Below are 12841 nucleotides of genomic sequence, written 5' to 3' on the forward strand. Positions count from 1 at the left end.
TACATATACATATATATATATATATATATAAAATCGATTGAACTTTGATTCTATAGTCATGATGAACCATTGACTAACTTTAAAGGATATTTTCATTAAAAGACAAAAACAATGACTAAAACAAAAACTGACCTAAACTGACTAAAAGCTATTTCCATGTAGCATGGTCTGCCAGAGTAATCAACAGTGGCTGAAGAACTATTTGGTTGGCTTACACATTTCAGGCCAGAAAACCCAAGCCAGAGCATGCACTTCATCATGTAATTCCCCTATGATAGCATCACTTTATTAGAGTGGTGCCTTATCAAATCAAGCTTTGCAAAGACACCAAGCAGGAAGGGGCAAACCTCCTAAGCTCAGATCACAATACTCTACTGTCTTCTTTTCTTTAAAAAGGGCTACATGGGCTGCTGAATAAGTGCTTTCTCTCAAAAAAGGTATTGCTAGAGAGCTTCATAGTGTATTCTGTTTCAGCCAGGTATCATGCTGCAAATCGAGGCCAATTTGGACTGCCAACTTGGCACAGGGCCTCTTTAAGTGGAAGGACCCAAGGGTCTCGCACAGGGCACCACTACCGCTGACACGGGCCGGTGCTCCATAAGAAGCGAGGGCTGCAAGGCTAATGAAAAGGTGGAGGAAAGTGGGAAGGAAAGGCTGGCGGAGTGCTCCTTCTGCAACCTCTTCACTTCTACTCCACCTGATGCCAAAAGCCAAGCATGTGGAATATTCAAGCCGAGTGGGGCTCTCTTTGAAATCAATGGTTTTGTTAAAGGGCTCAGTGTCTACCATGGTCACGACCCTTCCTCCAGGCCAAGACCGAAGGTTCTTTTTTATAAAGAAAAAAAAAATACTTTGGTCAGGGCTGTGGCACAGTGGACTGAAGCTGTTGGCCATATCCTATTCCTATTCCTCTTTCTCTTAGCCTCGCTTTCCTTTCTACACTCCAGTCTTCTGCAAAATAAAAAGGCAATAAATGAATAAACAAACAAGCAAATAAATAAATGTTAATAAAATTAAATAAAATTATGAGTAAATTGGGATTTCTGTTGAATTGGAATTTTTCAAAATGAAATAAATGAACTGAACTGCTATCTATCTATCTATCTATCTATCTTTCTATCTATCTATCTATCAAACTGGAAATGCAGTTCTGCTTTCTGTTTGCCACTTCTATTCAATTTGAATTCAAATCCAGGAATTTAAAAGGATTTCTCGATTAAATTCAAAACAGGGCACGACTCTGATATATATATCAGCTCAAAACTGGGATCATCAATAGCTAATGTAGTGTATCAATGTCTAAACGCCTGACGCACATTCTCTGTGACATGAACGCGCCCTCCAGGAAAGGTTCTGTACAATCACTGGCTGTCAGCGGTTTCGTCAGCAGGGGTTTCGAGAGCTCATTGCATCCCAAGGGCCGTGAACATCCACGATCAGCAATACCTATGTGTTCATGTCTGCACGGGGGGTATCACCACTATCCTCCACAAGTCTATTTGAGTAAAGAATGACCCGAGTCCTCTCTTTATACCAAGCCCAAGCCATTGAGCACAGTGTGTGAGAAAGGGGATCTCTGCTGTTTCACTGCAGGGTTAGGGCCATCAGCATCGGGCCTTGGCCGCTTGCGCTGAGCCCGGCCGGGCCGCCCCACGCTGCCCCACGCTGGGCAGTACAAACAGCAATGAGACCTATCACATTATCCGTGGCAATAAGTCGAGTCATGCGCACTAATGGCAATAAGCTACGTCCTAAACTTTCTCCCCTCCGCTGTTTCACAAATTATGAATAATGCAAGTTCTTTACACACGCCAAGGATTCCATTACAGCTGCTGTTATTTGTACTAAAACACTTTCCATGTCAAACACATTAAAAAATCAAACTGGGGAAAAGAAAGCCCTCAGGCTCTTTGTTCAACCTGTCATGCCTTTGTAGTTCCAAAATAGCTGACTTTATGTTCCATCATTTACCTTTTTAGTTAATTTATTAGCTGCTCTACCACACCCTGTAATAATCTAACTCTCACCTGCTGACTTCTGAAGCTTTCCTCCCTCTTATCAGTCTCTCTGTCTAGCGCTCTATCTCTTTTCTTGTATATTTGTCTTTTGATGAGGTGCTGACAACAAACGTGGTTTCTCAAGGCATACTTTGAAGACAAAAGGAAAGCTTTTTTACCGAGCTGCACTGATCTTCTCTTTTTTTTTCTTCGATAATTCTCATTCAACTTTTTGTCTTCTTAATTTATGTTCGTTTTCATTTCCTACAGCTCTACTAACACACCTCAGCAGCTACACTGAAAAATCATTACATGACCATTTTTATTTTTCTCAACAGTCCTCTGTGGTAAAGAAAAGAGGGGGGAAATAAGGGGAAAATGATAGAATGATGGAAATTTAACTAAATGCTACTGATCCCTTGGGAGGCAGGAATATACTTGGTTTAATTACAGAAACTGAGACTGGCACATCCCTAAACCTCAGAACAATGGCTGGATATGAGGGTGAGGGATACTGGCAGTGAGTCAGCCTGCGTGTTGTAGCAATTTCCTACAAATTTGTTTTTGAATTTACAGTGCTTGCGTGAGGAGCACTTCTCTTTTTCACAAAAGGAGAAAAAAGACGTGTCAAGACAAGTACGATGGCTCCTTCACCAGAGGCCCTTCGGTTCCAAAATGAAAAATGTGCACTCCTATGGGTCACCTTCCTCTTTTTTTTTTTTTGTTGTTGTAAAAAACAGAAATAATTAGAGATAGTGATAAATTGCTAATTTAGTATGACCTATCAGCTTTTAGTATCTACAGATCAGTGCCAATGACAAATCCCTCACAAAAGTGACAGTTCTAAATGTGAATAATATATAAGTGTATATAATAACATTTTACAAGGGCATGGATTATGTGTTCTCAGCAGAATTATGACCCATGAAGTTGAAACCTTTCATGCTGACAGTGTTTATATTCCAGCCCTCATTCACGCCATCCATTGTTCTGAAGGCTCGAAAAATGCCTTGAACTCTGCCAAAACAGGCTGCCTCACCGAGGTGATACACTTCACAGTGTTCAGAATTAATTGCCTTGACAAGGAGGGCTTGATGTTCTGCTCTCTGAATCCAAAAGGTTGGGCTCTTTAAAAACATTGTGATAATTTGGTCAGGGAAATCAAGCAATGATAAAATGTGTGCTGAGGAAGTTGTGAGGAGGCAAAGAAAGCCTTAAAGTGGCCCGTATATTCCCCTGAGGTACAGTGAAGATTGGTGAAGCAGAAAAAACATACCACAGATAAAAGAATAAAAGACAGCCAGGAAAGAAATTGTTATGGTCTCCCCTCAAAGACAGTTGTGAGGCTGTTGTGTTTATCATCCATTTTTTTTATCCTGACAACTAATATTAAACTATTTCAATGTTTAAAGGGGTAGTTTTGCAAAAATGAAAATTCTGTCATCATTTACTGATTGTTAGGATAACCCAGGAAAGTGCACAAGGAGCAAGAGGAATAAAGATGTGTAGTGGAAACTCAAGGAGCTGAAGTGTTCTCTCTTACCTGGCTTGTAGGACATGCCTGGGGAGAAGAGGAAGCCCTGCTGGGCTGCCGCAGCTGCTGCCAGAGTGCGCTGGTCATGTGGAAAAATGGGGATCATGAGCGGAGGCATGTGACCCTGGACCTGCTGAACACAGAGAGAGAGGAGATCACACGGGAGCCTAGCACAGCCTGACAGCACTGCTCATATTCTGACCCCGATCCATCTCACACACGCTCGCCAAATACCTGCACTTAATGCCCACCAATCGCACATTAGCGCTTCAAAGTGGCTATCGCACACACATAAACAGTAGAGTGTTTATTCTTATTTGTATCATAAACAGCGTGTTAAGGTTGTTTGGGTAATATCTACATACAGTACGCTACTAGATTGAAACAGAAATGTCAGGTAGACATTCCTAATAAAACTTAATCATGAGACTGACAGAAAATGTGGATCCTCTCAGAAATACGGCTCTTGTCTCTTGTTCTTGGAAGGTCATTTATATACATGATAAATGCCCAAGGGAGGCCGGTAATTTACAGCACCTGTTTTCAGCTGTGAAAAAGATGGAATGAGCCCAAAAGCTCGTGCATTTCTGATATTTCATGTATAACGTCAACACCTGGCATCGCGTGTGGTGCCTTTCAAATGCTCTCAAACATCATTATTCCTGCTTTATTGCAAAATAGAGAGAACGTTAATGGCGTGCATAAGGATAGCATTAGCTCTGTGTAAGAGCAAAAACAGACACGCTGAACTAGAGACAAAGAAAAAGAGAGTCTGTGTGTATTTAGGGATCTGAGCGGCTTCCCATCGAAGTTTGAAAACACATGTTTGTGGAGTGTTGGCCGGACCCAATCTTGCTGTCATTCTCTGCTTCCTGCCTGTGGGTGATAGGCTGCAGTGGCGCTACCGTGGGCCAGGGCAGAGTTAATGCAGTCGAGCCGGCTCACCTCTGGGGAGCCCAACCGGAGAACGGGTTAATAAAGGTTGGCCCCCCCAAAATAAACACATTATAGAATGTTTCTCCATTCATCGCTCTTTAAAATCAGCCTGCAATAAAAACCGGTCTGGACGCAATTACTGCTGCAGCATTGGGGCATGAAATCAACCTGCTCTGAGAAACCACTTTCTGCTCTGCATTTCTCGCTGAGGTCTGCGCGATCTCCGTCTTTTTAATGCCGCTTTCGCCTTTTAAGCGCCTAATGTTAGAGATCAGTAGGGCTTGTTCCCCAGGTGCTAAACAAGTGTTCAGGTCCACTTCAGTGATTCGGACTAAGTGAGTTCTCCTAAGCAAAAATAAATAGAAAAAGAAAGCACTTTTCCATTTACAGAGCTTTGCACTTTAAAAAGTGCATCTACAGAGTTGAGACTGTGCCGAAGTGAAAGAACTGCGTGTTTTTGTTTTTAATTTTACATGTGTGACAAAAAATGCTCTTTAACATGACCTCATGGATGTGTTTGTGGAAATGGGTTACTTGCATGTGAGGTGAATCAAAATGAAAGTGGAGTGAGAGGGGCTATTACATTGAAAAGATAAATAGCGTCTGTGACGTGACCAACTACGGTCTTATACTACCTCAGATACATTTAAGTGCTTTAGAAAAATGGCTCTGACCATGTAAATTGTTCTCCTTCAGAGGGCCGCTAAGGTCAGTCACATACATAATTGCCATTAGCCTTATTCACATTACCCTTGCAAAACGAATCAGTCTAAAGACGCAGTATTACACACAACAGCTGCTTTTAAAGTGGAACCAAAATACAACTGTTCCTTAACATGTCATTTCGCATAGTCCTGCACAGAGGCTCACATGCATAATGACAGAAACACCTGGTCTGCCATGCTTTATCCCATCTGTTCCTAAACTATATCATCAATGTCTTATTTAATTCAAATCTAAATCATGTAAAATAACCTAGAATTAGACATCATTTGAAACAAACAAACTGACTAACAATGCTAACAATAACTCCGCTAATCAGACAGACTCCCCTAATGCTGTTTCAAAAGGTGCAAACAGCAAGAGAAAAAGAAAAAGGGAAGGTATGAACAGATAAATTGCCCTCAGTTTGAGAGGTCGTGATTTGCAGTAATGAGGCCTTTACATTAAAGTTTAATTTACACACGCCACATCTGTGAGTGGCAAATCAAATAAGCGTCCTTAAAGTGGGGACTAATAGTGAAGGTTAGCTTTCAAGCCTGTCAATTAACGTACACTGGTAGAGCTGAGCAGACAATGCAGATAAAGATTTAAAGATGATCACTGGCAATTTGCTTTGACTGCTAATAGACAGAGAATGGAATTAAGTGCCTGCACTCAGAAAGATGGATTTTGATAAATTGCATATTGCATTCTGCATTGAAGCTCGCTTATTATATGCGTCAGTCTCTCTCATTCACTGGATCTATTTGTCTCTCTATGTCTGTCGCTCTGTGTCTTTATATACACAACATGCTTGCATCCATGTATGCTTACAAATGAGAAAATTTATACCAAACAGTAGAAATCAGTAATAGATTTATTGTTTTTATTATAAAATGTATATAAAATATAAAATTATAACTATGATAAACTAATATAAATATTAGTTACTATTAATATAAAATTATCATGTAATTATTCTTAATATTATCATTCATATTAATTGAATGTTATTGAATTATTTTTCCTAGAAATGTGAATATATTTAATTGATATTTTTCTATATTTATTATTTTAGTAATTTCGCATATTTATCCATTCATAGAAGCATTTAATAAAATGAATTAAAATCCCGAACTTGATAGGCACAACCAAAAATAAGAATTCTTAACAAATTACATATTTATATTACCACAAAATTATTATTAATTATATTTTTATTTTTTTATTAATTTATGTTTATTAATTAATACATTTATTGAAATTAATTAAAACACAGATATTCCTTGATAGAATCATACAAAATAAGATAATTCCTAACAAATTAATGATCATTTAAAAATAGGTAAAAAAAAAAAACTGTAAGATCATAAAACAAAGAATTTTGATATTATACATATACACAACCTCACCTGCTCATACACAATATACACACAGCAAGACAAGACAAGTCTTCAAGACAAGACAAGATCTGATGCTGCTCCGCCACCATAAACGACTGAATTTCACTTTGCATTGTGCCTCATAAAGCAGTCTGGTTCACACAAATGTATTTATTGCATTGTAAACTGTATAGTCAAAGAAGCTATGTATGTACATGCTCGCCCGTATTTGTGTATCTGTGCCCTGATATTTTGCCCCTCCCTCCGTCAGTGTGCCAGGCGGCTGGCTGCCTGCAGCATTAGTATTGCCAGTCAGATCTTCAAGAGCGTGAAAGAATGAAGTGGAGCAGATGTGAGAAGGAAAGCTCAGGCCTCTGGAAGCTCTGAACCTCATAAACTCAGCTCATTGTAGGCCTGCCTCCTATATCTGCCCTTTGTCTTATCAAATCCTTAGAACCAGAGGATGGGATAATGCCATTTCCCGCCATCTGCCCCAAAGCTTCATTAAAGATACATGAACGAGCCACATCTTATGAGGAACAGGTGCTATTGTTTGTCCCCGAAGACCTGCTGTGGCGAGGATGTAACTCGCGGTACTTGAGGAAGAGCATCTGTAGCAATCAGTCAGGCTGTGTAGCTGGCAGCCTCTTTCTCTCTTCACACGGCCGACCAGTTCATGGGGGTGTAGAGACACATAGAGAGAGAGAGAGAGAGGCCTCTTCACCTTCAGCGTCTCGCATATATCATCAGTTCAGTGCAGCTGATGAAGTCTGCGGTGATACACAGCACAATCTGTCTCTCTGTCAGGGATACACACATCACCCGGCCGTGTGTCTTCGCTACTGTCCCCTGCCCTTAGATCAGGCATTCATTTACCCTCCGTTAAGAACACAGGCCATGTCGGGAAGCTTTGAAACTGTAGCTTGTCAACCGGGGTGGATTTAGTAAATTGGGGGCCCCAGGCAAAATATAGGAATGGGGCCCTATATATTTGCACACATTTTCCTACATCAACCTTGAAGTTCCTTTTTTGTTGTGATGCTTGGTGCTGCACAATGGTGCCCCATAGTTGTGTCCAATGTTTCTACATTTTTCATGTATATGTTATAATGGCTTTCTTTCATGTTTAGACCACGAAATAGCAACTTATTTACAGTTGAGATACAGGTTTTCACAAAAACTAAATAAATTATAAAATTCTAAACTTTAAAATAAATTTATTTTTAATTATTTTAACTACAAATTTAAATAAAACTGAAAAAATAAAGAAAAGGCAATTATATATTTACACACCTAAGGATTATATCAACCAAAAAAGTAACTGTGTCCTCTACTTGGTTCCTTGTATGAGTGAGTGGCATTTAAAACAAATATAAACATATAATACACACTGTTTCTCAATATTTAATTACAGCTTCAGATGCATAATATTTTCATCTCCCTCAAGCAGGGTACACAAAAAGCACGTTCAACTCGGAGTCTCGGACGGTTGTCGTGGTAACAAACACCGTAAACAGCAACCGTTCGCGTGTCCATTCCCCTCATTATTAATCGTTTCCCCAGTGGGATAAATAAAGTTAATAGTCCTATATTAATAATACTTATTAACATTGTTATATATTATCCCTTTTATAGTATTATAGTATAGTATTAAACCAACAAGATTTGTTTTTCACCATGTTTCCAGTTTTCTGCCTCAGGTCCAAAAGAAATCTAAAGAATGTACAAACTGAAAACACTAAATAGCCTACTTTTGTGTTCTATTTTCATTAGTTATTTTCAAAAGGGAAATACTGACATTGATGTTTACAGAGCAGAGGTCACCTTTTTAATTCCAATTGGAGAGATAGACATTTGTTTGTCTTTATTATTATTATTTTGTGCTGTATTATTGGTTACTGTGTTATTTCTGTTTCTAAAGGCAGCAATAAATAACACTTTATTATCTAAAGAGTGTCCATGTGATTTTATACATTAATAATTTTGTGAAATTAATAAATGCATAATAATCGTCATAATCGTGAAACCGTGATTATTCCTCAGACAATAATCGTACCAACAAAATCTATAATCGTTGCATCCCTATTCAGACGGATGTCGTGGTAATAAACACTGTAACCAGCAACCGTTCGCGTGTCAGAATATATGAAAAAACATTTTAGGGGGCCCTTGGCTTTTGGGGGCCCAAGGCGGTTGCCTACCTTTGCCTAATGGGTAAGTCCGCCCCTGTTGTCAACCTACTCACAATTTAAAGCAATTCAACTACAGTTAATCTACAATTCTACAAACAAGTTACACTGAAGAAAATTTGGTGTGGTATTTTCACTCAGAAATTGCTAGTAAATTTCACAATTAATTACAAAGAAATGACAAATAACACTTTGAATTAAATAAGAAATTTTGAAGTAGAAAGACTGAAATATTTTCAAATAAAACGCAGTACAATAATGTCTGTTTTATTTACATTTTCGAAAACCCAAGATGATTAATTTATATTAAATGATATCTTTTTAAAACAATAACATAATAACACTATTTATATTTAAGTAGATAAATATTTAAAATATATTTTATTTTCCTTTTGCAAAAAGCAAAGAATTATTTGGCACAAAAACAATGAAAAACTCATAAGGGTGAAAAAACCTGAATATATAAATTCACACTAAAATTAATCAAAGCTAATAAAGAAAAATAAAAGCTAAAAAAATTATTTGACTAAAAATATTTGCAAATAATATTTATATTTAACTAAATATTACTTCTAAATATTATATACATTTTTAAAATAATATTTTTGTAAGAAATACATTATTTTCTATATGTCACAACTAAAAAGAAAATATAAAAGACTTACAGCCTTTCATCTGCATAAGAAAATGAGGCTTCAATGTTGATTTTTGTTCATTCAATTTAATGAACAATTCAGTTTACTGAAATGAACTAGATGGTATGAGAAATGAAATATGTTGGATTAATACTTGCACATGTAATACTGTGAAAAAATAATGTTTTGTCATCATACACCGAGGAAAAAATAAGTAGTGCATTGCTGGAAATGCTACTCTGTTTAGAAAACAGCTGAGCTACAATCACGCTACTGATCACTAATTCCCAACACTGAACGCAGACTTGTCAGCAGTGGGTTGTTTAAACACAATGTGAGCTCGCTGTAGGTTGAATGACCGAAATAAAAGGAGGAGGGGGGGACCCCTGAAGTAAATAGGGAGCTATAGATTAATCAATGTTGTTAGTGGAAATGTTGACATCAGCACTTAGTTTCAGTAATGGTTTACAGCAGCAACTAATCCTAAAGTCAGACAGCCCAGCCTATCCAAGGGGCTGCACTGTACATGGATTACTGTGTGCTTCTAATCCAGCAGGTGCACTAATATGTTTATGCCCTCCTGCAGTGGCCTATGTAGCTGTAAATGTGTATTTGCTGCCATTTCCTGACCCAGTCTGTCACACAAGCGCATGGAAAATGGAGATGTACAAGTCATTACCGTGCTCAATAGGGCCCCTGTCAGCACCCATGCTCCTCGCTGTCTTTTAAAGGGTCCAGCTGGGCTCAGGAGACGTGCCCCCCTATACCTGTCCCCAACTCCCTTTAACATGAAAATAGAGATTGATCTTCAAGGAGCATCACTCTGGGATTCTTTCCCCTTTTAAAAGGAAAAGAGGGGGAGTTGTTTTAACATGTCCAAAATGCCTTTCAGTGTTTACGAGATAAGACGGAGATGGGGAGGGGTGGCTAACTTCTCTTCTTTTTACATTTTTGGAAGGAGCCAGAGAGCCCCTGGAGCCCTAGGTTAAGCATTTATCGCCAGCCACCCCATTTTTTAAAAGCCGAAGGTGAGGCCATACCAACTTCCCTCACTTGTGGCGTATTTTGGTCCAAATTTGGAGCCATTTCACTTGGACATTACCGTTTCTCGTTAAAAGTCTCAAAGAAAGGCTCTAACATGGGGGTGTTTTAAATTTAGCAGGAGTGAAAACAGCTTTCACTGTTACTGTAAGTACCGATACGTCACACGCTCTTGCCCTCGCTTGACGCTGCCAGAGCCAAAATGACTGTGAAAGAAAACCACCTTAGGGGATCCATTTTAAAGTGAAGCGATTCTAGAGGACCTGGCATCCGCACGGTGAGCCCCGACAGCGCGAACTTCACACCCGCTACTTTGTGAACATACTCAGTGAGCGCTTTCAGGAAACTCACCAGCAAAGAGAGAGCGGGAGAGAGAGAGAGAGAGAGAGAGAGAGCTCTTTGCTGAATTAAACCACTTCTGCACTCGGGAGTCTGCACATTATTCTGTTCTGAAGAGGTCAATTTTTTAAACAATCCCATAGATCCCCAAGTACACATTACTCCCATGTCACAGGTCATTTATCAGTTAACCGCACTCCTCCAGCACACGGCGGCTGCAGCTTTGAGCTCTAATCCCACCCACGCACACACATAAACCCACGCTCACGGGGCCGTTATCAAAGCGCAAGATATTCTGCTCAGCTGCGCTTCAGCCCCTGATGACAATCGGGCCGTGTGGATCGATAGGGCTGAGTCGGACTTTGATCCCCGCTCTTTCTGTCAGCGCCGGGCCGGAATTAAGACCAGGCCTCCACCTTGGTGCCACAGACTAAACGCATTGTTCTCCTCTCTCTGCTCTGTTAGCGAGGAGTTCTGCAGGAGGCCCTCATCAGCCACACAGATACAGGATGAGGAATAAAGAGGCTTTGTGCGGTGGCCGTGGCTCTGACCTGGACCGACCCGCCTTCGACAATCCACTAGCCCACAGACTCAAAGGCTTATTGGTCGATGAGCACCGTGTTTTCTTGCTTTTATTCTCTCTTTTGTTCTGTGTGTGTGTGGCTGTTTTTTTTTTAAACAGGTAAAAGATTAACCTTCCCGATACTGGAACAGGACAACTAGCAAACAGTGCGTTCATGTGTATTTGGATGTATGTTACGCCACTGCTGACAAAAGACTCCAAGTTGACAGAGGACAAACGTATTCTGAGGACTCAGAGCATGTGCGCGCGTGCGAGTGCCGAACGGGGCAAGGTGCACAGAAACCAGACACTGGCCCACGCTCGGCTCGTCTGGAGAAATAACCAATAGATGACTTCTTGTTCCGCTAATTCCTTACCAAGCTCTGTTAGCGAGGAGTTCTGCAGGAGGCCCTCATCAGCCACACAGATACAGGATGAGGAATAAAGAGGCTTTGTGCGGTGGCCGTGGCTCTGACCTGGACCGACCCGCCTTCGACAATCCACTAGCCCACAGACTCAAAGGCTTATTGGTCGATGAGCACCGTGTTTTCTTGCTTTTATTCTCTCTTTTGTTCTGTGTGTGTGTGGCTGTTTTTTTTTTAAACAGGTAAAAGATTAACCTTCCCGATACTGGAACAGGACAACTAGCAAACAGTGCGTTCATGTGTATTTGGATGTATGTTACGCCACTGCTGACAAAAGACTCCAAGTTGACAGAGGACAAACGTATTCTGAGGACTCAGAGCATGTGCGCGCGTGCGAGTGCCGAACGGGGCAAGGTGCACAGAAACCAGACACTGGCCCACGCTCGGCTCGTCTGGAGAAATAACCAATAGATGACTTCTTGTTCCGCTAATTCCTTACACAGTAAAACAAGCCCTCTTGGAAATGAGCCATTCCAATATGTCTATATTAAGTCCGGGGCTGTTAAAAGCAGAACGGCCCCTTCCTCCCCCACCCTTCGCCTTCCACTTCAGCTTTAGTTCAAGTCCACCCTGGAGTTTATGGCAAAAAAACAAGCATACGATACACACACACAACTGAGCACCGATCTCCGAATTTCATGCTCAATTTGCCCTAATATTATTAAAGGGATAGTTCACCTGAAAATAAAAAAAAACGCTGTCATTTTTCTTTACTTTCTTTCTTCTGCAGAAAACGTATGCATGAAAAAATATATTTTGAAGACTTCTGCCCATACAATGACAGTCCAAAACAACACTGGACACCTCTGACTTTCATTAAATGGAAAAAAGCACTATAAGACATTTTTCAAAATATCTTATTTTTTATTCATACAGGTTTGGAATGACATGAGGAAGAGTAAATGATGATAGAATTTTCCATTTTGAACAAACTATCCCTTTTAAACTCCTAGTGCTGCAATACTGTACCTGTATTTCTTAATCACTACAATATGGTGATCGTAATTTTTGAGTAATCAAATGAGCGTGCTTAATATTACAAGGGGAGAAGTGAGGCTCATGCTGGGATGCTGAAATTAGTAAATTAGTTCAGTACAAA

At 39.9% G+C, this 12841-nt stretch overlaps 1 protein-coding gene across 12 annotated transcripts in view; it reads right to left on the minus strand.

The window, feature by feature from the left end:
* The window catches only part of LOC107750549 (transcription factor SOX-6-like), a 162145-nt gene that overhangs the window by 38236 nt on the left and 111068 nt on the right, over window positions 1-12841 (minus strand). For 11 of the 12 annotated variants that reach the window (XM_016565989.1, XM_016565988.1, XM_016565993.1 and 8 more), the window contains one exon: window positions 3541-3664. In XM_016565989.1, the coding sequence (XP_016421475.1) occupies window positions 3541-3664 (124 nt within the window). The remainder of the gene's footprint in view (window positions 1-3540; window positions 3665-12841) is intronic. The other variant, XM_016565984.1, reaches the window with a different exon arrangement.

The sequence above is a fragment of the Sinocyclocheilus rhinocerous genome, unplaced genomic scaffold (genome assembly GCF_001515625.1).
Source record: "Sinocyclocheilus rhinocerous isolate Xijiao unplaced genomic scaffold, SAMN03320098_v1.1 scaffold19, whole genome shotgun sequence".
NCBI lineage: Eukaryota > Metazoa > Chordata > Actinopteri > Cypriniformes > Cyprinidae > Sinocyclocheilus > Sinocyclocheilus rhinocerous.